General features: G+C 39.1%; 4 protein-coding genes across 6 annotated transcripts; 3 read left to right on the top strand and 1 right to left on the bottom strand.

Annotated features, from left to right (window-relative positions):
• The first annotated feature begins 2,295 nt into the window (after window positions 1–2,295).
• LOC139194366 (uncharacterized) lies at window positions 2,296–5,064 on the top strand. Its single transcript, XM_070818718.1, has 6 exons — window positions 2,296–2,762; window positions 3,198–3,407; window positions 3,505–3,648; window positions 3,899–4,018; window positions 4,107–4,193; window positions 4,289–5,064. The coding sequence occupies exons 1-6, from the start codon at window positions 2,403–2,405 to the stop codon at window positions 4,814–4,816; spliced, it is 1,449 nt and encodes a 482-aa protein (XP_070674819.1). The 5' UTR covers window positions 2,296–2,402; the 3' UTR covers window positions 4,817–5,064.
• A 410-nt stretch (window positions 5,065–5,474) lies between these two features.
• Window positions 5,475–8,160, bottom strand: LOC139194367 (uncharacterized). 2 transcript variants are annotated; one of them, XM_070818719.1, is made up of 7 exons: window positions 7,913–8,160; window positions 7,110–7,367; window positions 6,886–7,005; window positions 6,644–6,802; window positions 6,167–6,339; window positions 5,884–5,989; window positions 5,475–5,675 (listed from the first exon to the last, which is right to left on the bottom strand). In XM_070818719.1, exons 2-7 carry the CDS (start codon window positions 7,329–7,331, stop codon window positions 5,646–5,648), a joined length of 810 nt encoding a protein of 269 aa, XP_070674820.1. In that variant the 5' UTR covers window positions 7,332–7,367; window positions 7,913–8,160; the 3' UTR covers window positions 5,475–5,645. The 2 variants fall into 2 exon arrangements, with proteins under 2 accessions (XP_070674820.1, XP_070674821.1); XM_070818720.1 differs by having other exon boundaries at window positions 7,110–7,388; window positions 7,913–8,028.
• A 2,698-nt stretch (window positions 8,161–10,858) lies between these two features.
• LOC103415940 (histone H3.2) lies at window positions 10,859–11,592 on the top strand. The gene has a single exon (XM_008354222.4). The coding sequence runs from the start codon at window positions 11,041–11,043 to the stop codon at window positions 11,449–11,451; it is 411 nt and encodes a 136-aa protein (XP_008352444.3). The 5' UTR covers window positions 10,859–11,040; the 3' UTR covers window positions 11,452–11,592.
• A 5,371-nt stretch (window positions 11,593–16,963) lies between these two features.
• LOC103415950 (heavy metal-associated isoprenylated plant protein 45) lies at window positions 16,964–18,225 on the top strand. Of its 2 annotated transcripts, none has more exons than XM_029099328.2 (3): window positions 16,964–17,156; window positions 17,352–17,618; window positions 17,728–18,225. In XM_029099328.2, the coding sequence occupies exons 2-3, from the start codon at window positions 17,564–17,566 to the stop codon at window positions 18,048–18,050; spliced, it is 378 nt and encodes a 125-aa protein (XP_028955161.1). In that variant the 5' UTR covers window positions 16,964–17,156; window positions 17,352–17,563; the 3' UTR covers window positions 18,051–18,225. The 2 variants fall into 2 exon arrangements, with proteins under 2 accessions (XP_028955161.1, XP_008352454.1); XM_008354232.4 differs by having other exon boundaries at window positions 16,970–17,156; window positions 17,543–17,618.
• Window positions 18,226–24,373: the final 6,148 nt, after the last annotated feature.

The following is a 24,373-nucleotide window of genomic DNA, read 5'->3' as shown; positions in this document are numbered from 1 at the left end:
CATTTAATTTGTGTGAAGTGGGCCAGTATAATGGTCTAATGGGAGCTTACGATTTTAAATGAGTGGTTCGGATCTCTGTGTCTGACAGCTTCAAGAATAGAGGTCCGGATAGGGTCTCAATTCATCACAAAGAGAGATGTTGGTGTACTAGTTGGAATCATGAAGTTAACGAACTTTGTTTTCTAAGCGGGGACCTTTTTCTTTCCAGCTGCATGATGAAGCTACTGCCTCCCAAACTAGTCAATGCAGAATGGCATTGTAAACTTGGTTTGATAAAAACACCAAAACAAACCACCTTCCTTAATTGAAAAATCTATTATTTTTTGGTGTATCTTTTCTTATCAGGATTTTTGGTCCATCATTAGATTTTGGTTATTGAATTTTTTTACTACGGAAATATAACCCCCAATATATAAGATATCCCAGAGCATGCTAGGAATCTACTCTCTAATTACCATCGAAATATCAGAGAGGTTGAATCCCTATAAAAACAATATTAAGTAACGTGCATGCATGACTGCTACTGTCAAGTTCTAATAACGTCGGCAGGGCCGCCAACTAACTGAAAAAAATTAAAAAACATTATTAAATCCATAATTTTTTCTCCTCCTTTCCTAATCACAGGCCCAGTGTTATCTCAATGTTGGGGTCTTATCTCAAGAGAGTCTCTCACTTTCAGGTATTGACAACGAGGTTAGGACAAAAAAAAATTAAATGGCGGGGCCAGGATCTTAGTCTAGAAGGAGCTCAAAAGTTTCAATTTGAAATGCTCTTCTTATCTTACAAAAATTATTCTGCCGTGTGATGAGCAACCGACCATCGTTGTTTGGGTTTAGTATGGTATCGTTCTCATCATCTTCTTCTTTAAATCTAAACCTCAAGCATGTAACTTTCTTCCTCTCTTCTTCCACTGGTCCACAGACTAGAGTCCTCATCAAAACACAAAGCAACGGATTGTATGAAGTCCATAGAAGCCATCAACCTCAAACTAAACCCGATGAAAGAAATTAAAGTAAAAACGTCGGATTGGGGTCTCGAGCCTACCGAAAAACCTTGAAAAAACATAAACATAACAGTAAACTTTTTTGTATAAAAATAATAATATTAGGATGAGCCTGGGACCAACCTGACCCCTTCATGGCTCCACTAAAGCTACATAGATCTCATAGGTTAGGTACATGTTTATTTGGATTTTCTGTGTTTTTATTTTCTTTATATTGATCTCCTATTCTAAAAACTTTAATTTACGGAAAGATGATTTCGAACTTGAGTGTAAGGAGACGGACAAATTTCTATAGCTAACTGGGCCTTTGTCTTCTGCCACATCTGGGCCTTTGTCCATCTTGTACCAAAAAGATTACATGGCTAAAGTCCAATGGTATGGCTATTTAAGCCCCATAAAAAGGGTAAGATGAAGAAAATAACTATTTAATTTTTTTTAAGTACTTTTAATGTTTTTTTAACAAATTATATTATCTATATTCGGGAGAAGATGTGGGCTTAGCCTCTTAATGAGCTAGCAATAATATAGTTCAAATTCGCATTTGGCTAGAATCAAACCTAAGAACTTTTACTTGCAAGGAAAGATGAATACCATTAGACCGTAGTACTAAGTGGCATTTAATTGCTTTTTTACTAAAACTTTAGCAAATACTCTCTCACGTTAGACCTTGTTATACTTGCCCTCCCTCCAAACCATCAATTGTGACCAATATTCCCAAAACCCTTAAATCACTTTTATTTTGTAATTGTATATCATAGGTATTTAAATTTCTTTTACGCGAATCATAAAAAGATGCAAAAAAAATAAAAAATAAAATAAGAATGCTACCAAATTGAGTCTGATTAGGAAATTCGTATTTCATTTTCATTCCAATTATACCAGATAATTCGTATCTCGTAACATCTGATCTTCTCTATTAGTACGAGATTTTTGCCTTTAAAAAAAAAAAAAAACTTCTAGTCATTAGGATATATCTGCGTACAACGTCTTTACAATTATGACTAAATTACCAAACTAACCGACTAAATAATTGATTCTAGTCACTAGTTGTATTAGAAAAAAAACTATTTTAGCAATATATTTGGACCCCAGAAACAAAAATATTTGTTCTTGATAAATTGAAAACTATATTAACTTTTAAGTATACAATTTTTATTTTTATTTTTTTGTATAACATAAGTAGAATATCAAATATTAATTTTTAAAGAAAATCAAAACCCAAGAAAAAAAAGAAAAAAGGAGAAAAATCCCAACGTTTGAATAGGGACGTTGGCCAAACGGTCATTGCGGTTTCCCTCTCGATTTAAAATCATTTGAATCAAATACCAACAAAAAAACAAGACTTTGGCATTCAAAACCTGGTCGCTTCTCTCTCTCTCTCCTCTCCGGCCTTCATGCCATGGAACTATCCCACCAAGACTTTCCCTTCGCCGGCTTCAGCGCGGCTCGGGTCACATTAACCCCAATCCCCACGCCCTCCTCCTCGCGCCGCCTCTCCAGCAGCTTCAATGAGCGGAACCGCCCCGTGCCGGCTTGCCGGAAGCTGGCCTGGGTCAACCTCGAAGGCCGGATGGTCAATGCCGACGAGGCCAGCTCGGCTGGAACCATTAAGGGTGGCTTGAGACCAGAGCAAGCCGCGGCTTGGGAGCTGTTTAGCCCCTTCCAGAGGTTCCTCTTCGTCGCCGTGATAAGCGCCGCCGCCGCTGAATCGAAGAAAAACCGCCACATTTCGAAGCTGAAAAAATCTGTGGAACTTAGGGTTTGTCATCACTGAGCTTTGATTAAATTGGGTTTATTAAATTTTCAATTTTCTCTTTGAATTGCTGATTTGGGTTGTTTAAAAATTGAATCTTTAGCCGTTTTCTTCAATAAATTTTCAAAATTTGAAAATTTCATGCATGATTCTCTCTGTATATTTATTTTAGTTGTTCCGGTACGCAAGTTATATTAATAATTGGGTCTGTTTTTAGTTAAATTTTATTTTTTCCTGAATTTTATTTATTTTCATATACATTTGATCAAATAATAATCTTCATCACATCTAAAGTATCAGATTTGAAATTGTTTTTGAGTAAATTATCAATCTTAAGACTTAACTGAATTCGAATACGCTTTTCTGTTAAATGCTGAGAACCTTCTGTTGATGAAGTATATAATTTCTTGACTTAAATTCTTGTATCAAACTGTTTACCAGGATCAAATATTATCAAGCATGCAGCAGAAGCTTGACAGCCTTTGCGAGCAGATGAATAACATTAAGGATCACTCAGGAACTCTTGTTCCTTCCACCCTCGAAAGCGCAGAATTGCAACGCAACGAATCTTTTGGTTCCCATAAAATCAAATTTGTTGATTGTGGTTGTTGGCTCTGTGATCAACATCGTGACCTTCCAAATGGGTTGGTGGTAAGAATTTGTTCCGTGCCGCAACATAGGTTGTTTCGAGTTATCTTGTACTAATGCAGAAATCTTGAATCTTGTTGATCTCTTGATTTGGTATCAGGATAACAATGCTGAGAAAGCCTCCGATGGGGATCGGATACTACTATATAAAATGTCTCTGCCAAATGCACAAGAGCAAGAGGAGCGCCGTATGTCAGATTTATCAGACTTGGCCTCAAGTGTCACTTCTGCTGCAGACATCCAGGTAATGGAACGCGTCGTATCTACTAAATTTCCCATCGACATTACTATTTCAAAACATTGGATCTTTGTCAAGGAACAGATATGAAGAAGGTGAACTGTTAAATCTATGTTCGAAGTTCCCCTGCTCTGATGGGGAGGTTTGCATGTCCTTCAAGACTTTAGCTGTGATTGTAAAGCTAGCTAGCATGTAGTTATACTTTCTGAGGTATCACTTTTCGTGTTCTTGATGTAATTCGTTGTGATTTCCGCAGCTAAACACCTTAGCTATTGAACAAGACATATACAATCTCAAGAAGGATTGTGAAGAGAGAGATGGAACCATACAGGAGCTAACCACATTACTCCAGTCATCTGAAAGTGCCGGTTCAAAGGTAACCTCCCACTTTCATTCTCGTTTCCTTCTTTTAATGCCGAATCTTGTCGTAGACTGATCACTGTTAATCTTATCATTCATGGCAGAGGATTTCGGAGTTAGAAGACATAATACGTAGGAAGAACTCGACGATTACAAGACTAAAGAGGGACATGGTAGTTCTAGAACAAAAGGTAAAGGAGTTGCTTAATAAGCCACGGGGTTTCAGAATTTGGGGAAAAGGTTATGACTTTTGAGAAATTCGTTTCATATATATATCTTAATGCAGGTAGTGCACCTTACAAGGCTTCAGAGACCCTCTTTCTCTTCCTCAAACGCACATGATGACGATAGAAAAATTCCGCACTTGATGGACAACCTCGTTTATGATATGGATAGTACAACTAGCCCTTCATCTTCCGATTCAGACTGCTCTCCAGTGATTCGATCACCAGCTCCTCCTGTTGCTAAAACTCCAGAGGTTCCTCAGATCCTTGACCCTGTTCCAACAACCCAGGAACCAGAGCCCGGAAAAGCGTCAACTTCGAAGGTGAAACCAACTGACAGTCGCATAAAATCCCAACCACTGAATCCTCTGAAAGAGATCACCATGAATTCAAGGCAAGTACATTCAGTGAGCAAAAATTATCAACCAATGAGTCCGAAATCTCAACCAATAAGCCCCATCAAGAGATCGAATAGCACTCAATTTTCAAGGCCAAGGCCGATATCAGCTGGTGGGGATTCGAAAAAGATCATTCGAAAACGTTCTACATCCGGACGAAAGGATGCTACTCCACAGAAGAGATGGGCATAGAAAGGTAGACCTTGCTTTTATGATGAATAAAAGGTCTACCTTTTGTTGGTTGATGTGGAAAACGATACATGCAACCGTTGAGTTTATTCATCCCATTCGTCGACGATACTTTGAAGTAAGATATAAGATTCTAGCTAGTATATATATATATATAGATATATATTATAAGTGCAGAGAGTTTTGTATTTAATCATACAATGTGACAGTGCTCTTTCAATGGAAGATCTTATTAATTTTCTCTATGGCAATCCTACCCTTCTCTCTCCATCGTCCCTTTCTGCGCATCTAACACGATAACAGAGAGATGAAAGATTTCTAAAAGGGAAGAAGTAGCTACCGAATTCGCTGCCCCCTCTCCTGAATTGCGATATGAGTGTCGGGGTTTGTGTCCCAGGTTGGTGGATTGAGCGAATCAGATGACCAGACGAGAAGCAACAGGTTGGAACACAAATCTTGTTGTATTTCCGGTGTCCATGGTGGCAGCGAGGAAGGTGGAGGAAAGGAGGGGCGGGCTGTTTCGTTTGGCGGCTAGGGTTTTAGTGATCGTGGGTTTTGGGCTGGGTTTAGAGAGAGAGGTGGGTAGAAGGAGAGTGAGGGTCACAAACTTGTGATGCAAGCCAACCTTTCTAACCTCTGAAATCGCACGTGAACAAATAACTTGAACAAAAACAGTGACATTCTTCACATTCATAAGTAAAATTCGAACATGAGGCTATAGTATTTCCCTCTGTTTTTCCCTTCTAAAGTGGAAAATATTTGGGCTATACAGATTTACGTACCGCAAATGTAAAGTACAGTCAGCATATAATCTGTTCTTGAAACCGAACCGCTATACTCTAGGCCATTGTGGACTCACAACCTGCACGTGCAAATAATTCGTTGTTCATCACAGTCAATTCCTCATCGCATATTCTAGGGCAGAGCGTAATTTGGTTTGATACAATCTAAAAACGTATTACAGCAAATATATATGCAGACTATATAACAGAAACCACCACAAGGGTAAGGGCTGATATTGAACACAAAATATTCTCAATTAGTTGGAAAATGTGCTATATTCAGCTAACCTCAAGCGTGCTAAAAACTAATCGCATTCGACTTGCAACAACTGATGGTTCCTCGGCTTGTCCAACCACTGCCAATTGCTCTAGTTGAAGTGTCTTTACTGGAAGCCTACAAGAAAAAAAGTTTTAAGCAAAGAGTTGAACCTTCACAAGCGATTTATATTGCGCCAAATAGTGTTTAAAATGCTTCAAAAGCAAATTGAAACGTTCAAAGTGGAAGTTGATTATTTGTTGTAATAACATCAAGTAATTGAGTTAGGAATTGAATATGCTGAAAGAAGCTTACCATGCCATTCCTCTCACGTAATACGCATTTGCTATGAGTGCACAAAAGCCTTTCCATTTGAGTCTTTCTTCGTCCGACACTGGAGGTGTGGATGACCATCTAACTATTGTTGGCTGTGGTGTACACAATATGGTGATGAATATAATGCTCAACCACAGAATGCACTCATCAACCTGCATTGTGAAGAAAGGAAGGAAAAGGGGATCCAGATCCAACTTAATTAATCATTCACCTTAAGAAGCAACAGTCGAAAGGTTTAACCAACAGAAACCTTAAAATGCATTTCCTCCTTCCCACATTTCCAACACTAGACTATGACTAGCACTCATTTTAGTCAAAAGATCACAAAGATCATCGGAGTCGGGAAATAAATTTCATATTCCAATCCTTATAGTCAATCAGATAACGCATGAACATATGCTATAATAGTTGCATTTCGACAAATGGTATGAGTTAATAATGAAGGAGAGAGTTTACCTCCTCTGAAGCAATCTTGGATTTCAAACTGGTGGTTCCACCATAGCTGTGCATTCCTTCAATTTCAACACCAGATTCCTTCATATCAACAAGTTCTTTTCTTAATCCCTCGTCAGTGCACCCCAGTGCATATGCATTCACCCCGGCACTGATGAACTCCTGATCAACCAAATTAAACATCAGTTGTGAAAGAAATTAAAAAAAGAAAAACACACAAAAATACCATTGAATTCTGTATATACTTTTAGGTTGGCACCTCCTCCACGGTCGACCACATTCCTGTACCGCCTAAATAAACTGATAGCTATGTTGCGCGATGATCGATACTCATCGTCTGATGGAATCGAATCCTGCATCCGGCACTGTAATGCATAATAGTAATACACATCAAACACTCGTACAAACCTCCAAATTCCCTTTTCTTGTTTCAAAATTTTAAACAAAAGAAACTAACGAAAACACTTACCAGCCATTTCTTGGGGCTGTTTAGCTGATTTCGACTTCTCCACGAAAAGTAAGAAGGAGAGGGTGTAGAGTTACAAGGAGCTCCAATTGGGTTAATACAAATTGAGATTTTGTTCAAGAAATTCACATGGGTAGTCTTGCAGGGTAATGATGCCTCATGCTGTAGAAAATTATGAGCAGAATCTAAATACGTAATAACTCCTGAAGCATACACCATCAGCATGGTCGCAGAACTTGAACCATCACAAAGCTATATCACCTTTTACAAAAACCCAAAAAACTAAATTCAAATGTGAGTAATTATCTAATTGCATTCATCATCACAAAGTTCTCAAAAACAATAAATCCTTATCAAACTAAATGTGGTCGGTTATATGAATCCTAGAATGCTAGTGCGCTTAGTTTTGCGCCGAGTCTGTCGTTAGCTCCAAGTGTTCCACGAGGCATAACCCAAAATTCAGAATTGAGTAGTTATCTAATAACTAACAAGCATAAACCGTCACGAGGTTGAAAGTTTTTAGATAAAAAAAACCCAAAAAACCAAATTCAAAGAATAGTTTTCTGATAAAAAAAAAAAAGCATAAACTATCACAAAATTCTTAAATTTGGAAAAACCCCAAATTCAAAACTTAGTGTTCAAACAACAATTAAGCATAAACCATCACAAAGGTCACGCCTTTGAAAAAACCCAAATTCCAAAATTAAAATCGAGCACTTTCCTAATCCCAAAAGGGACATACAAAATGGATAATTGATTGATTCAGGTGAAATATGAAACCTGGAAAAGAAAGCTTCCTCCTTTACCTTTTTCTGCAGCTCAATTTTCCCGGGAACCAAACAGGACTCTGCCAGAAATGATTATCCAAGTGAGGATTTAGTATAAATTTAAGGCGTTTTGAGGCCACCAATTAATATATGGAGGGCTATGGTCCCATGGAGGTGGAGATTCCATTTGATTCAAAATTTTCAGAATATTTGTGGCAGCTAATTGTTAACTGCCGTACGAGAATCCTCCACTGCTTTGGCGGATTTTTTCTCAATTTGTTTTATTTGCAAGCCAACTCTAACGACGTCACTTTCCTCGTCGTCGTTATATTATATTATTATTACTCTAATTTGCTCTTTTTTTCATTTTATTTTTTTGGTTAGCGCATAATATTATTGTTTCACTTCTATTTTTCTTTTATTTTTAAACCGTATAGTGCGCGTAAAAACTCAAGTAATATTACCTTTATTACATTTTTTATAATATATTTGTATATTTTTTTAATAAATATAAAGTTACCGATACAAGTGGATCTCTAAAAAAGTAATGTAAATTTAGTATGAAAAATGGGTAAAAATAGCATTTTTGAATAATTTCACCTTAATGGAAGAGAAAGTTCGTAGAAATTGAGTTTTGAGTGTGAAACAAAACCACGGCACCCCAAAACCCTCTCATTCCCTTCAAATTCATTGACTTTTTACTCCTTTTCCAATCCCTTTCCCCCTCTCTCTATTTTACATAAGGTGAACTGACAGTTGAGTTATTGAATTCAATTATTACTTGAGTGAAAATTAGGTTTCTAACTTTTTTTTTTCAAAAAAAATCAGTCATTGAATTATTAAATATGCTAATTATATCCCTAATATTATATTCGAAACTATCATATTCAATTTTCCATCATTTTAAGTCACGTTACTTGCATGTGATATACATTGAAGGGTAGATTGATAATTTTTCATAAAGAAATAGTGTATAGAATTAACTTTGGAGGGTAAGTAGATTCGCAACCTACATGAAATGTTTAAGAACTTATAGGCGAGAAAATGACGGTATTATATTAAAAAATGTGTCAAGTGACTTAAGTTGATGAAAAATTGGATAAAATAACTTTGAATATAATAGTAGGAATGAAATTGGCAATTTTTAATAAATTTAAGGACTTCTTTCACCGAAAAAATAATTCAGGCGCCTAATTTTCGCTGAAGTGATAGTTCAAGAACTAAATCGGCACTTGTGCTTTTACGTATTATTACATGGAGATACAAGAGTAGAATGCACTGCATCATCAGAGCAACTCCACCCTTGGAGCCCTTCCTCCTGACAATTCACTATTGAATCCACCCTATTAAACATTAACTTCCTTTAATGAATAGTAACTACATTTAATGAACAGTAATTACCTTTTGCATCTCCACTTTGGAGCCCTCCCCTGGCAATATGTAATAAAATATTAGTTTTTTTTGTTTGTTTAAATAATATAAAATAAAAAAAAAACATTGGAAATGGGGCTGCAGGCCCTCGGGCTGACACAAAAAAAATTAAATAATGCCTGGCCCTCGGGCTGCAGGCTGGTGGATTCCTCACGGGCCTTGTGCTCGGGTTCCCACCCTCACTCGGGCTCTCCATGGCTGGAGCACTGTCCACCGGGCCTCAGGCCCTTTCTTCTCCCCTGTCCCCCGAGCAACCCACATGGGTGGAGTTGCTCTCAAGAGCTAATGACCATGGACTGAGCGCTGCAGCCAAGCTCGGAATCCCCGACCAGAGTTGAAATCACCCGCGGTGCTTTCCATCGAGTGCCTCAAAGGCAGTTCCAAACTTCCAAGGCGGACGAGTGGACCGGCGACATACTGGAGACATGGTCGAGGAACTTCGTATTGGAAGCTCCATCACCGTCAAGTCGCCGTTTAAGAACGGAAGGAGCGGTGTACAGAAAATCCTCCATGCATCCTTCAAGGCCAAGGACACCTCCATTATCGCCGTATCCGACACGGATGAGATATATGAGTTCGCCGAGTCATGAGAACTCATGACTTCATCTTTGTTGAAAATGACCAATATATACCTAACTGGTGCCAGGCAACTTTGGTTGAAACATTTTATTTTTCTTCATGCACTTCACCAAAACTTCCATATATATATATATATATATATATATTCATCTGGGATCGAGCAGCGGTTTCTTCGAGCGGAGGCCAACCTAGGTTTAGGAGCAGTGCCTCCCTACCAGCAATTATGCCATTGCCACCTCTGCCACAAGAAGAGTTCGATTGCAGTAGTAGCAAAGGTGTGAGTGAGAGATTATCAGAGGTCATGCTTGAGAGAGAGACTGCTGGAGAGTCCTCCTTTAGATTACATGATTTTGCACTTTCTTTCTATCCGTTGGGTATGATTACTTTTCTTTTGGTTCTTCAATTGTTATTTTGCTTTCTTTTTTATTGTTAGAGTCCTCCACCCCAATCGGGCTATTGAGGAGCCCAGCATCGTCAGGCTCGTCACTCAGGCAGGAATGGCCCGAGTTTGTGATTGAGTGGATTTGACGCCAGACTAACGTCAGACATGTTCCTCTTTTTATTGCTTCTGGCGTGTGGCTTACACACACAAAGAACGACGATTGAGCCGACCAATCCCTTAGACTAATAGGATACCTTCATTTCGGAAAGGAAAATCAAACTCCATCGGAAGTTTGATTTTCCTTGACAAGAGAAATTAAAACAAACATTAGTTATTATTTCTTGACCAATACTTACCTCTTAATATAAATTTTAAAATTACTACCACCCACATAATCTCATTTCCCACAAATAGAAGAAATTGATCTTAAGAAATCATCACTTGTCCAGGTTTTTCAACCAACAAAAAAATTATATTTAAAAAGGTAAACCACCCGTCCGATTGGCTGAATCCTAGTGCCACGGATCGAGCACTCACAACCGTCGATTCTCACAGTTATCAACGGCTCATACTCTCCCGCCGCCTCCTCCTCCAAAATTTTCACACGAAAACACAAAATTTCAAACTTCCCGCGATTCCTCTGCTCTCCAAACCGTAAATAAATAACCCTCAAAGCCTCCGCCATTTTCCATCCAATCCAAATCAAAATCTCTCCAATTTTCCCGAGAAACAAACGCTTTCTAAACCCTTCAGTCTTCCACTTTCATCTTCCCAAATGGCTCGTACCAAGCAGACTGCTCGCAAGTCCACCGGAGGAAAGGCACCAAGGAAGCAGCTGGCAACTAAGGCTGCTCGGAAATCTGCTCCGGCGACCGGAGGAGTGAAAAAGCCTCACCGCTTCAGGCCGGGAACCGTGGCCCTGAGGGAGATCAGGAAGTACCAGAAGAGCACTGAGCTCCTGATCCGCAAGCTGCCGTTCCAGAGGCTGGTGAGGGAGATCGCACAGGACTTCAAGACCGATTTGAGGTTCCAGAGCAGCGCCGTGTCGGCGCTCCAGGAGGCGGCGGAGGCGTACTTGGTGGGGCTGTTTGAGGACACCAATCTGTGTGCCATTCATGCCAAGAGGGTCACCATTATGCCCAAGGACATCCAGCTTGCTCGTAGGATTAGGGGTGAGAGGGCTTAAGAAATCCCCATATCTTAGGGTTTTGAATTTCAGCAGAATGTAGTGGGGTTTTTATGATTTGTAATGGGTTTTGGAAATTGATATGTAAAGTTGAGATCTTGGGAGATTTATGGTTAATCAAAGTTTGGTTTGAATTATGCACTCCAAGTGTTTGTTAAGTTGCTTGCTTAATTGACTAATTGTTATTCAAGCTGAATTAATTTTCTGGATTATTATTCCTGCTTTTGTTGGTTCGACCAAAGTGCGATCTTTTGCTTGATCAATCTAGTTTGTGAATCTATACAAGAAAGTGTCTAATGGCGTTTTGAGTTTTTATTTGAATTTATTATCCTTCGAGCTTCATTGTAAGTTTCTTTGTTGTGGGTCTCAGTGGTGGATCCTCTTGAATCCGCCACATTGTGATCATAACGTACTTCTCCATCCTCTTGATGTCTTCCATGCCTCATCGTCATTCTGGAACACCAAATGCAGTTTGTTTTACTCCTAGCAATTGTATGCCCAATCTGCTAAAACCATTTGATCTTCAGACCTCCTTGTCGAAGCTCTTCGTGCAGCATATAATCTTTAGCAACATAATGCCATCGCTGGAAACATCGACTTTTCTGTGATAGGCATGTTTTAAGAAACATAGCCTTGAGTTCCCCTGATTCCAGTGGTAGTCTAAGGCCCCGTTTGGGATTGAGGTGATTTTAAAAAAAGCCACTGTGAAAAAAAGCTGAGGGTCATTTTTGTGTTTGGTAAACTGAAAAAAAAGGGCTTATTTTGGAAGCTGCTGTGAGAATAAGCTGAAAATCAAAGGAAAAACTGAAGCTGCTATTTGCTGCTTTGAAAAAAAGCCAGTTTTTTCAAAGCACACGGAGCTACAATGCTCCTTTAATGAAAAGACACACTATCATCATGCTTTTTTTTTCAAAAACACTTTCACAAAAAAGTTTACCAAACACTCTACTGGCTTTATTTCACAGCCGCTTATTCTCACAGCACATCCGCTTATTCTCACAGCAGCTTTTTTTCAAAGCACAGCAATACCAAACCAGCCCTAAGTCTGGTCCATTTTCAAAAGCTTGGCCAATTTGAAGTCGGAAATTCTTGCTGTGTAAAAGTCATCTAGAAGTATGTTCTGAGGCCTAATGTCGCAATGGATGATTTGGCTGCTGCACTCGTTGTGTAAAAACAAGAGCCCTCTTGCAAATTCCGAATGCAATTTCCTTTTTTGGGTACCAGTTTGGCCTACACTCTTTCAAAGAGGAAGCTTGCTAGAGAGCCTTCGCCCATAACTCGTACACAAGAATTTGGTGCTCCCCCTCATTGCAGAATCCTAGTAGCTTGACAAAACTCCTGTGATCTGTTCTACTATTTGCGCCCATTTCAGCCTTGAATCCGAGTCAATTTCTTTAACATAATGTCCAATCTTTTGACAGCAACACATTTCCCCTTATCAGACCCCAAAACTCCTTTGAAAACGGTTGCAAAAGCACCACGGCCGAATCCGTGTGTCTTCTAGCTCTTTGTACGTAAAATTTTTCAGATTCGTGACTTGATAAGGTTGACTCACCTTTGCTTTTCCGTAGTAGAAGCGAGTAACAACAAAATAGGCTACTCAGCAGCACTGATCCAACCATGATCAGAGTTAAATTATATATCTTTCTTTTTCAAGTATCCGTTGTGGATAGAGATGATGTCACTGCTGTGTCTTGCTTGCCCAGAAGTTGGTTGAGAGAACTCCAAGGCAGGGCAACGTTTCAGATTCAATCTCATGGTGTTTCGCAACAGATGACACAACTAGATCAGTCTAATGTGACACACACATGCTTAATTTGGATGGAATATATAACGGAGTTGATGAAAATGACCATTGCTTCACATTTTTGACAAGTTCATGGACCAACGGTCACAGATTTTTTCAAGAACCAAAGCTCCAACAGGGTTAAAGTTTAAGGACCATTGCTCAAATTTCATCTGATAGTAAAGCCAGTATGTGTGTGTGTGTGTGTAATATATTGCTGCAATTGCAAATGCTAGAACTGGAATTTAAAATCCCAAGTATTTCCATCTCATGCAAATAAGCTTTCTCTAAGATTCAAACACAGTAGAAACCCTTAACAAACACCCCCTAGCTCTTCTATTCTGGTTCACGGTTTCTCTTGGCGACATGGTTCATCCGGGGGAGAGATCGAGCTTCAAGAATTAGTAAATGGTCTTATCAATACACAAATTCATAACTCCCCAGAAATTTCAATTGCGCTTATATTCATTAATGTAGGAATTGGGTTCAAGCTTTCCCCCTCCGAACAAACATACGAGCGCTCTTACAAAATCTAAGGCAAGTAGCGGCTTACATATGAATGATGAGATCTGAATGAGAGTTTGAGCAGCAGCAGCTTCTGCATTTTGCTTCTATCTCTCGAATTTTCTAGCTAGGTTTTGTTTTCTTCGGTGATCTCATTGTGTAATTTACAGTAATGGAAACATAAATGAAGTTGAGCTTCTCCACATGTTGCGAATTGACTTTAGGTTCGATGCGCTCACATTCTAGAAGGAGATGCATTTTGGTGACAGCATATTTGAACCCGTCGCATTGAGGGATACGAATATGAAAGGTAAGTTACTGGTTTACAGCCAATGATAGATATGATCAGTTATCGATTTGAAAGCTACACATGATACTGAAACATGATATGCAATAAGATGATTGTGAAAGCTACACATTCCATTATGTTAAGAGCATCAATCCTATATTGGGAAAATGAGAGACTGTGCATGTGCTTATAATTAGGCTACTCCCGTATTGTCAATTGTTTTTTATAGTTGAACCTCAACTTTTTCTATGGTATCAGAGCAGACGAGCTATTTTCTCAACCGTGTACTGGACCCGAGGGATCCTATTCTTCCACACATGATATTCCTGGCTCGCCCACATCAACTAAGCTCCTCAACTCAACTTGAACACCAACCAACATGCATACAATGAAGAAAAAGAATAAGGAAAAAGGTATATATCAAAATGTGACAACTATTTGCGACCGTTGCTTAAAAGCATATGCAATCTTTGTTAAACGTAGGAGATCAACGTACATGCTACAAGAATTTTTCCCGTCGGTCTTTTCTTGGTTTAGCTCTTTTTTCACCCTAGCAATCACATGCAACAATTCTTTCTTTTTTTCGGACAAATCATAACAACGAAAATGCCACTCGTTTTTGGAAATAATTAAGGGTGTTGCTATTTCAACCACATTTGCTCGATATCTCTCTAATACAACATGTGACAAGCCCGATCCCGATGTTTGTCAAACACCAGGATAGGCACCTGCTGGCCAACACCTGAAGGTGACGAAACCATATTAGGATGCATGAGAACAAGAAATAAATAAGAATTATGAATTTAAATATAATTAATATGCAATAAGGAACGTGTTCAGAGCATACAACTAATTATAGAACACTAAAAAGAAATAATGTAAAATTGAATGAACAAAGGAATGGGTCCTACACCGAGAGGACTCGAAGATGCCGATGCGGAAGTGCCTTGATGTCGGGATGGTACGGCTCAATTCTAAGTCCTGAGGGGGCTCAAAACAAACATGAGTGGATCAAGTTGATATATATATATATACACACACACACACACACACATACACATATAATACTGAAACAGTTATCAACATACTAACCCCCAAAGTTTTATGAAAACTAATAGCATAATATGTGATAGGTTTTCCGAAACCCTAGCATGCCATAAAACCTTTCATAAAACATACGTCGTATATAGTGTGCTAACTAGTGGTATCAGTATCGCTCGAAGTCATTTAGAACTCTTCCTTTAGAACACTTCTGTCACAAGTATCAAACGCCCGTAGGCTCCTATAGCACCTAACCCGAAGGTCAATATAAGTATCATCGCCCGAAGGCAGAACAATGACCACTAGATACGCACAAAACTATTGAATATAATCTTTCCAACATAAGTTCATATATCTCAAAACATCTTCATAGTATAAAGTCATCCATCATCTATTCTATAAAGAAGTGTGTAAAAGCATGTTCATAAGCAGTATAAAGTCATCCATCATCTATACTACAAAGAACATGAGTTTGATAAGGTATGGTATTCCAAAATATTCTAAGTAAGCACAATATCTCATAAAATGTTTCATAAAACGTAATTATTAAATCATGCTTTTCATGTATGCATTTCTAATAATAAAACATACATTTTAGAAGGAGTCCACTCATAGATACTCCATCACCGTAGAGTTGTACGAAATAGGAATGATGTAATCACTGGTAATAATTGCACCTAAGCACATAAAGAGTACAATTAATAAAACTCTATTCAAATGATTGAATTTTGGAAAACGGACATAAAAAACGGATTTAGGACGTTGAATTACCCTAAGAAGGGTCCTGGGTAAATTTCGAAAAAGTCAACAAAAAGTCAACATTAGAATATTCTAGGAATGTTCCTTGGAATATTCCAACCAGATTTAGGCTGGTGGGTTTAGGCCGAAAGGCTGGACCAAGAGGCTGGGCCAGTTTCCTTGGCCCAAGGCCTGGGTTCACACGGCCTAAGGGCTTGAGTTCAATTGGGTTTTGGGTTGGGTTTTAGGGGTAGCGGGCCTAAGGCCTAAGTTCCACTCAGCCCTAAGGCCGGTTCTTTGGGTTACACAAGGGTTGGGCTCGGGGGTTTAGGCCCAAAGGCCCTAAGTTCTTTGTTCCTCGCCGGGGAAGGAGGCCGGAGCATCCTGAGCTTCGGTCATTGGCCAAACAACACTAAAGCTTATGATCTAGATACCAAAGTGAAATTTAGGATGAGGGGAAAATACCTAGTACCTTCGATTAGTCGTGGGGTGTCCGGAGGTGGTTGGATTTCGGCTCGCAAGCCACGGGCTCGCCGAACCTGGGTGTGCTGTGGGTGTCATGGTGCTTCACAGGGACGAGGGAAAATAAAGGTCTAGATGATGGTGGTGGTAGTGGTGAGTGTGTTGGGGTGCTCCATTGAGGTGTGGTGTATGTGGGTGTGGACTGGTCCTTGGGGAAGAGGGAATCCGAGAGAGGAAGCATGGGAGAGAGAGTGAGAGTTAAGGGAAAGTGAGGGAGAGAAAGAGTGAGATGAGTCCATGGGGAAGAGGGGAACCAGGGACACAAATCAGGGGGTGGCCCCCTTGGGCTCACCAATTAATATCCAAAAACAATTTTTAAATAAAAACCCAAAACTTAGTGAAATTACAAAAATACCATTTCGTTCCGTAAATTCCGGGACGGGCTGTCGCAACATGCTAATGATCATGTACTATTAGAGAGATAGTCCGCAATTTTGTAAGATAATTTTATTCCAAAAGAAGGAATCAGTCTGAGTATATATTCCAAATGACAACCGTTTACATATTGGCCATTCCGATATTCTCTTGCACTTTCTTTTTTCGTTTCAAGAATTTTTGCTAGAAATGTCAGGGCTTGTGATAATGATAAAGATACTGCAACCTATCAGATATCTTCTTGGCCATGTAGCAATAGGGTCAAGTTGAGTTGCGTTCAGTCTCGGTTGAGCCCAATTTAGAGAGAGAGAAAGAGAGAGAGAGAGAGAGAATCAATATATATTGCTAAAAAATGTTATATAATGTACTAGAACATCGTTTATTAACACCACCTGCGCTATGTTTGGTTGGCGAAATGGGAAGTCTAAACACTTATCTAAGGCCATGTCTGTAAGTGCTGCCCAGCTCTTCTTTAAGCCCCAACGCCCCCCCACCCCAACCCCCCAACACACACACACAGACACAGAGAAGAAACTTCATAAAGAGCTGGTGATCCCGTTTTACTATTCACAGAGCGGGATACTAAATATTTTGTTAATATGTCATGCATATTATTGATATTATGTTGATATTGTGTTAATATAGGATATTGGTTTTGATATGCTGTCGGTAACGTCTCGATATGTTGTCGATACAAATCGATATGGTGTCAAACTGCCAATTATGCTGCTCCATAAAAACTGGATCAGGATCCTTTAGGAAGGGGCTAACTCATATTGTCTAAATATATACTTTGTTTATTTCATGATTTTTTGTTTCTTTAATTTGTCTAATAGATTGTGGAACTTTTGGTGCATATGGATTGCGAAGGATGCGAAAAAAGGATAAGAAGAGCAATTTCAAAAATAGAGGGCAAGATCTTTTTTCTAATTCATCATTTTGTCTCACCAATCTCCTTAATTTGCATTTTCCCTAAATTAATTACAATATTTGGATTATGCATATGATAATATGCATGCAGGTGTGGATAGCTTGGAAATAGACATGGATACACAAAAGGTGACGGTGACGGGGTATGTAGATCAAAGGAAGGTGTTAAAGGTTGTGAGAAGAACAGGGAGGAGGGCTGAATTTTGGCCCTTCCCATACGACAGCGAATACTATCCGTACGCATCTCAATACTTTGACGAGTCTACATATTCGTCTTCCTACAACTACTACATGCATGGCTATAACGAAGGCGTGCACGGATACTTCCCCGACCAGTTATACTCAACCGTTGCTGATAATACTGTACATCTCTTTAGTGACGACAATGTTCATGCCTACTGCACCCTTATGTGATCAAACAATAAGAAGCCATATGTACAGTTTGTTGGAAACCAAAAGAAAACTCCCCAGACGACGATGAGCCTGGAGAGATTTTTTTTTTTTTTTGGGGTGTTTGTGTTTGAAAGCCACAAACAGGTGCTCCTGTGGTGGGAATGCAAGTATTAATCAAATGGATGACCTTTTCAAATTGTTTAGGAGCCTTTAATTAAGGCTAAATAGCCAAAATAGTCCATGAGATTTGCATAACTCATCACTTTGGTCCCTAACATTTCAAATAAATAAAAATGGTCACTGAGATTGTCCACCATCCATCAGTTTGGTCATTCCAAAAACTCCGTAAAGTTTCCCAGAGCTCTTGGCTAAAAGTTTGGGCAATTTTCAAAGCTTCGTAACTCAATCGTTTCTTAACCAAATTCGACCCATAATATATCAAAGAGAAGATAGGAAAGTGTAGAATAAGATTATACCTATTTGGAAGCCTAATGGTTGCCGAAGATGGCCGGAAAATAGTCTCAAAGTTGACTGGTCCGAGGGAAAACTTGAAAACTAGCCGGAAACTGGGTAAACTTTAAATGTTCATAACTTCTTCAATACTCAACGAAATCAAGTAATTCAAAAATGAAAATCATACGTATTGATGAGACAAAGAGAATGGTACCTTTTTAGATGGCTAACTCACTGTGGCTTGGCCGGAAAATGGCTCGAAAGTGGCTGTCTTGGTCTTGAGTTAGCCACTTTCGAGCCATTTTGCGGCCAAACTACGGAGATTTAGCCATCTAAAAAGGTATCATTCTCTTCTTCTCATTGAAAAGTATGATTTTTGTTTTTGAATCACTTGATTTCGTTGAGTATTGAAGACGTTATGAACATTTAAAGTTTACCCAGTTTCCGGCGAGTTTTCCAGTTTTCCCTCGGACTAGTCAACTTTGAGGCTATTTTCCAGCCATCTTCGGCAGCCATTGGGCTTCCAAATAGATATAATCTTATTCTAGACTTTCCTATCTTTATTTTGATATATTATGGATTGAATTTGGTTAAGAAACGATTGAGTTAATAAGCTTTGAAAATTGCCCAAACTTCCGGCCAAGAGCTTCGGGACACTTAACGGAGTTTTTAACGGAATGACCAAAATGATGGATGGTGGACAATCTTAGGGACCACTTTGATTGATTTGAAATGTTAGGAATCAAAGTGACGAGTTATGCAAATGTCAGGGACCATTTTGGCAATTTAACCTTTAATTAACAATATAAAACTAAGAGCATTTAATTAACAATAGAAAACTAAGTCAATTGGATTGTTAAAACGATTTTTCCCTCTTCAAAGAGAAAAAACTTTAGGTTATGTTTGGGTGACAGATTTCCAAGTCTCAAAAAATTGATGCCAAGTTAGTATCATTCCAAAATGTTAGATAGGGAGGAGTGTAACAACCCATCCTGAAATTTACAGAACGAACGGGTATTTTCGTATTTTCACTTTGGTTGGGTTTCATTTGTTTAAAATATTGCTTTTGGTGTTAAATGGTGTGCCCAAGGGGCCCACCCCTAATTTTGGTCCCCCGGTCTCTCACCTCTCTTCGCTCTCACAATTCTTTATTCTCTCTCACTCTTCCTTTATCTCTCACTCTCGACAACCCTCTCACTCTTCCTTTATCTCTCCCACGTGAATCACTAGGCTACGGCGCGAAGGAGAATTATGCTACTCCTCTTGGTGCATTTTTTTTTTTGGCGAACTCCAAGTGCAAACTCTTGAGTTTGAGTATGTTTAGAACTAAGATTAATCCTTAAGGAACCCATGTATTGTTCGCTTGCTCTACATGTGAATTTTGAGCTGAAATCCAAGGTTTCTAACCTCTGTATATTCTGTGGTCTTCGTTTTCAGAATCCGGCAAATGGTCTCTGAGGAAATCGTCGAATCCAAGGTGGATTCGACCCTCATTTCTCCTAAACCTACTCTGCGTAAGTCCCTGAACCTTGCAGTGATGTTTTTCCTTGAGTCTTGATTTATATTTCATGAATTTTGGATTGAAATCACCCTGCAAATTTTCGGTGCAATTCTGCAGTTTCCGATGAGTCTTTGGCGACCCACGTTTTGGACTCGGGCCGTGCTTTCAAGCCCAAAGCCCTTTAACAAAAGCCCAAGGCCTTCGGCCCACTGAGCCAACCCAAACCCTTTCGAACCAGGCCCTTGGGCAGTACCAACTAGGGCCCTCAGCCAGTTTAACTTAAACCTAATCCCCATTTAGCCCAGACACGTGTGTGCAAACCCAAAGGAGCTAGCCCATTCAACCTAGCCCAAAACCGTTTTAGCCTAGGCCCTAACCCACTAACCTAACCCTAACCTAAGTCCAAAACCCTAAACCCTAACCGGCCCAAACCCTTTATGGGGAATATTCTGTCAAGGAATATTTTGTTAGGGAATATTCCTGGAATATTCTTGTGTTGATTTTTACGAAATTTACCCAAGACCCTTCTTAGGTTAATTCGACATCCTGAATTCGGTTTTGATGTCTGTTTTCCCAAATTCAATCGTTTGAATAGAGTTTTATTAATTGGACCCTTTATGAGCTTAGGTGCATTTATTGTGGCATTTCCGTCTTCGCTAGTTTGCGTGGCTCTTTTGCGGCGAAGTATCTGTGAGTGGACCCCTTTTAAAATGCATTTTTTAATAGTAGAAATGCATACATGAAAAACATGATTTAATGATTACGTTTTATGAGATATTATGCTTACTAAGAATATTTTGAATTACCATATTTTATCGAACTCATGTTCTTTGTAGTATAAATGATGGATAACTTTATACTGCTTATGAACATGCTTTTGCACACTTCTTTATAGTATAGATGATGGATGACTTTATACTATGAAGATGTTTTTGAGATATATATATATATACACCTATGTTTGGAAAGTCTATGTTAAATGGTTTTGTGCTTATCTAGTGGTCACTGTACCGCCACGGGCGAGGTATATGGTTGTTGGCTACGGGCTGGGAGAAATAATCTCTGGCTTCGGGCCGAGAGACATGGAGTTGAGAGATATTATTATTGGATACCACTATTTATCATACTATATACGAGATATGTTTTATGGCATGTTAAGGTTTTCGGAAAAGCCTATTACATATTATACTATTGAATTTCCATAAAACTTTGGGGGTTAGTATGTTATTGAATAACTGTTTTCGTATTTTATATATATATATATATATATATATATATATCTTGGTCCACTCATGTTTGTTTTGCACCCCCTCAGGATTTAGAATCGAGGCATACAATCCCGGCTTTAAGGCACTCTCGCATCGGCATCTTCAAGTCCTCTCGGTGTATGACCCATTCTTTTATTCATTCAATTTTATATTATTTCTTTTTAGTATTCTAGTTAGTTGTATGCTCTGAACACGTTCCTCAATTGCATATGCATTATATTTAAATTCATAACTTTTATTTATATTTCTTGTTCTCATGCATTATAATATGGCTTCGTCACCTTCAGGTGTCAGCCAGCACGTACCTACCTTGGTGTTAGGGAGAATATTAGGGTTGGACTTGTCAATTTGGTATCAGAGCGTGGTTTGTTCAGAGCATACTTACGATATTTCGTTACTGTAGTGGTGTGTCGGTCATGACTTCATTTGGCTGTCACAACTTCCAGATTTGTTGTCTTTCGGCACAGTTATGCAACCTTCATACTGCAACCTTAGTAAGTGGTAGTTTGGTGGGATCAAATGAATGTTCTCAGACTCATTCCCACTGAAGAAATTCGTGTGGATCTTTAGAACGATTCATTCTTGCTTACTCCAACGACGAATTCAAGTTCCTTAACCATCAACTGTTGGCTTTACACCAAATCTTTCGAGCGTTGACTTCGTTTAGATTTATATTTTTCTTAGTAGACTCTTTGGTAGTAGACGCTATTCTCATCAATTTCAAAAAGGGGTTGTGACCATTGGAAATTGAAAATCCTCACAAGGAGTTGTGAAATACGAAATATCTTTGGACTTGTTTTGACCCTCAAATTCTTGAGTGTTCTTTTAGCCATCTTGACATGGTTTCTCGCTCAATCAGTGAAGAATTCATAATTGATCAATTCGGCAGAAGTGAGCGGCCAGTTCATATCGTTTTGGACAGGAACGTTAGGAGCATAACATTTTCACAAGCTTACTAAACTTACCAGAAAGAGTTCCACGTGGGTATGAAGTTTGCGCCGTCTTTTAGTAAGGGATTAGTGAAGGTAGTAGTACAGGTGGTTAGCGGATCGCATCACCAATCACTATCTTCACCCAAAAATGAATAGTCACCTCTTATTATTTTGCTACAATTCAAAAACATCATATCGTACTCTAGTAGTTCTTTTCCAATAATATATATTCAGCTCAACACATATTTCCACTGCTTCACTCCAGGACCTTATTGTTCGTGAGTACGTGAATGTCGAAACACTTCTAGCATATTTGATTGGTGCGCTCTAGAAAGGTACGACATCGCGGTCGAGGCGAGAATTAGACGATCTTTGCACACTCTCACGTTGCGGGGCAAAATGGTAATGGTGCACCTTTGGAAAATTACTGCTTGCTTATTCAAACGACAATGTGTGGTCGATATCGTGGGCGGCCGATTGTGATATCGGTGGCTTATTTGTTGGATTTGTTAAGCAAGTGGGTAGGTAGACCTGTTTACAGTAGTTGTTACTACTCTGTTATTGTTAGGACTCGACCCAAAGACATGTTTTCTCGTACTACGTGACATTACGAATGTGTGGGTGAGACCCACTTTCTTTCGTTTGGGATTTTCAGTACAAATATTTTAACTTATCTTATTATAGTTATATGTGTATTCTGACGTTATAAATGTTTTGGGGGAAGTATTTCCGTTTTCAATTTTAAGTTCAATACAAGTTTTCGACCTCTACGTTATTACATATCTATTTTGACGCTATCACATTCTACATACTTACTTTTGACCATGTACTATTATACATTTTCGACTTTATATCTTTATAAAGTATGTTTCTACTTTTACACGGATGGGGAAACAAGGTGTGAGCCTGGAGGCATTAAAGATGGAATCATTGCAACTTGATCGCGACGGTGTGGCATTTTCCCTTTTATGCAACCGCTCTGACTTGATTTCTTCGTTATATATATACATTTTTCTTCTTCCTATTTATGAGTTTTTCAGTGTAACAAGTTATTTCAAATTTTAGGACGAAATTTTATTTAACGGGGTTAGATTGTAACAACTCGTCCTGGAATTTATGGAACAGAAGGGTATTTTCGTATTTTCACTTTGGTTGGATTTCATTTGTTTAAAATATTGCTTTTGGTGTTAAATGGTATGCCCAAGGAGCCCACCCCTGATTTTGGTCCCCCAGTCTCTCACCTCTCACCTCTCTCATAATTTTCTCTTCTCCCTCACTCTCTTTTTATCTCTCCCTCTCAGCAACCCTCTCACTCTGCACTCTCTTTTTCCCCGAGCTCCCCCACATGCACTGGACCACAATTTCTCACCATCTTCTTTGGCAAGCACCATAAATTATGTCACCAACCCTTGGAACTCAAATGGAGACTCGTGAATGACTAGGCTACGACGCGAATGAGAATTATGCTACTTCTCTCGATCCAATTTTTTTTTTTTTTTTGGCAAACTCCAAGTGCAAACTCTTGAGTTTGAGTCCGTTTAGAACTAAGATTAATCCTTAAGGAACCCAAGTATTGTTCTCTTGCTCTACATGTGAATTTTGAGTTGAAATCTGAGGTTTCTAACCTCTGTATATTCTGGGGTCTTTGTTTCCAGAATCCAGCAAATGGTCTCTGAGGAAATCGTCGAATCCAAGGTGGATTTGATCGTCATTTCTCCTAAACCTACTCTGTGTAAGTCCCTGAACCTTGCAGTGATGCTTTTCCTTGAGTTTTGATTTATATTTCATGAGTTTTGGATTGAAATCACCCCTTCAAAATTTCGGTGCAATTATGCAGTTTCCAGTGAGACTCTGGTGACCCACGTTTTGGACTCGAGCCGGGCTTTCAAGCCCAAAGCCCTTTAACAAAAGCCCAGGGCCTTTGGCCCATTAAGCCAACCTAAACCTTTTTAAACCAGGCCCTTGGGCCGTACCAACTAGTGCCCTCGACCCATTTAACTTAAACCTAAACCCCATTTAGCCCAGGCCCGTGTGTGCAAACCCAAGGGAGCCAGCCCATTCAAGCCCAAAACCCTTTTAGCCTAGGCCCTAACCCACTAACCTAACCCTAACCCAAGTCCAAAACCCTAAACCCTAACCAGTCCAAACCCTTTATGGGGAATATTCCTAGAATATTCTTGTGTTGACTTT

The sequence above is a fragment of the Malus domestica genome, chromosome 03 (genome assembly GCF_042453785.1).
Source record: "Malus domestica chromosome 03, GDT2T_hap1".
Classification (NCBI taxonomy): domain Eukaryota; kingdom Viridiplantae; phylum Streptophyta; class Magnoliopsida; order Rosales; family Rosaceae; genus Malus; species Malus domestica.
The sequence above is the reverse complement of the archived record's forward strand: the minus strand, read 5'-3'. Positions and strand labels throughout refer to the sequence as shown.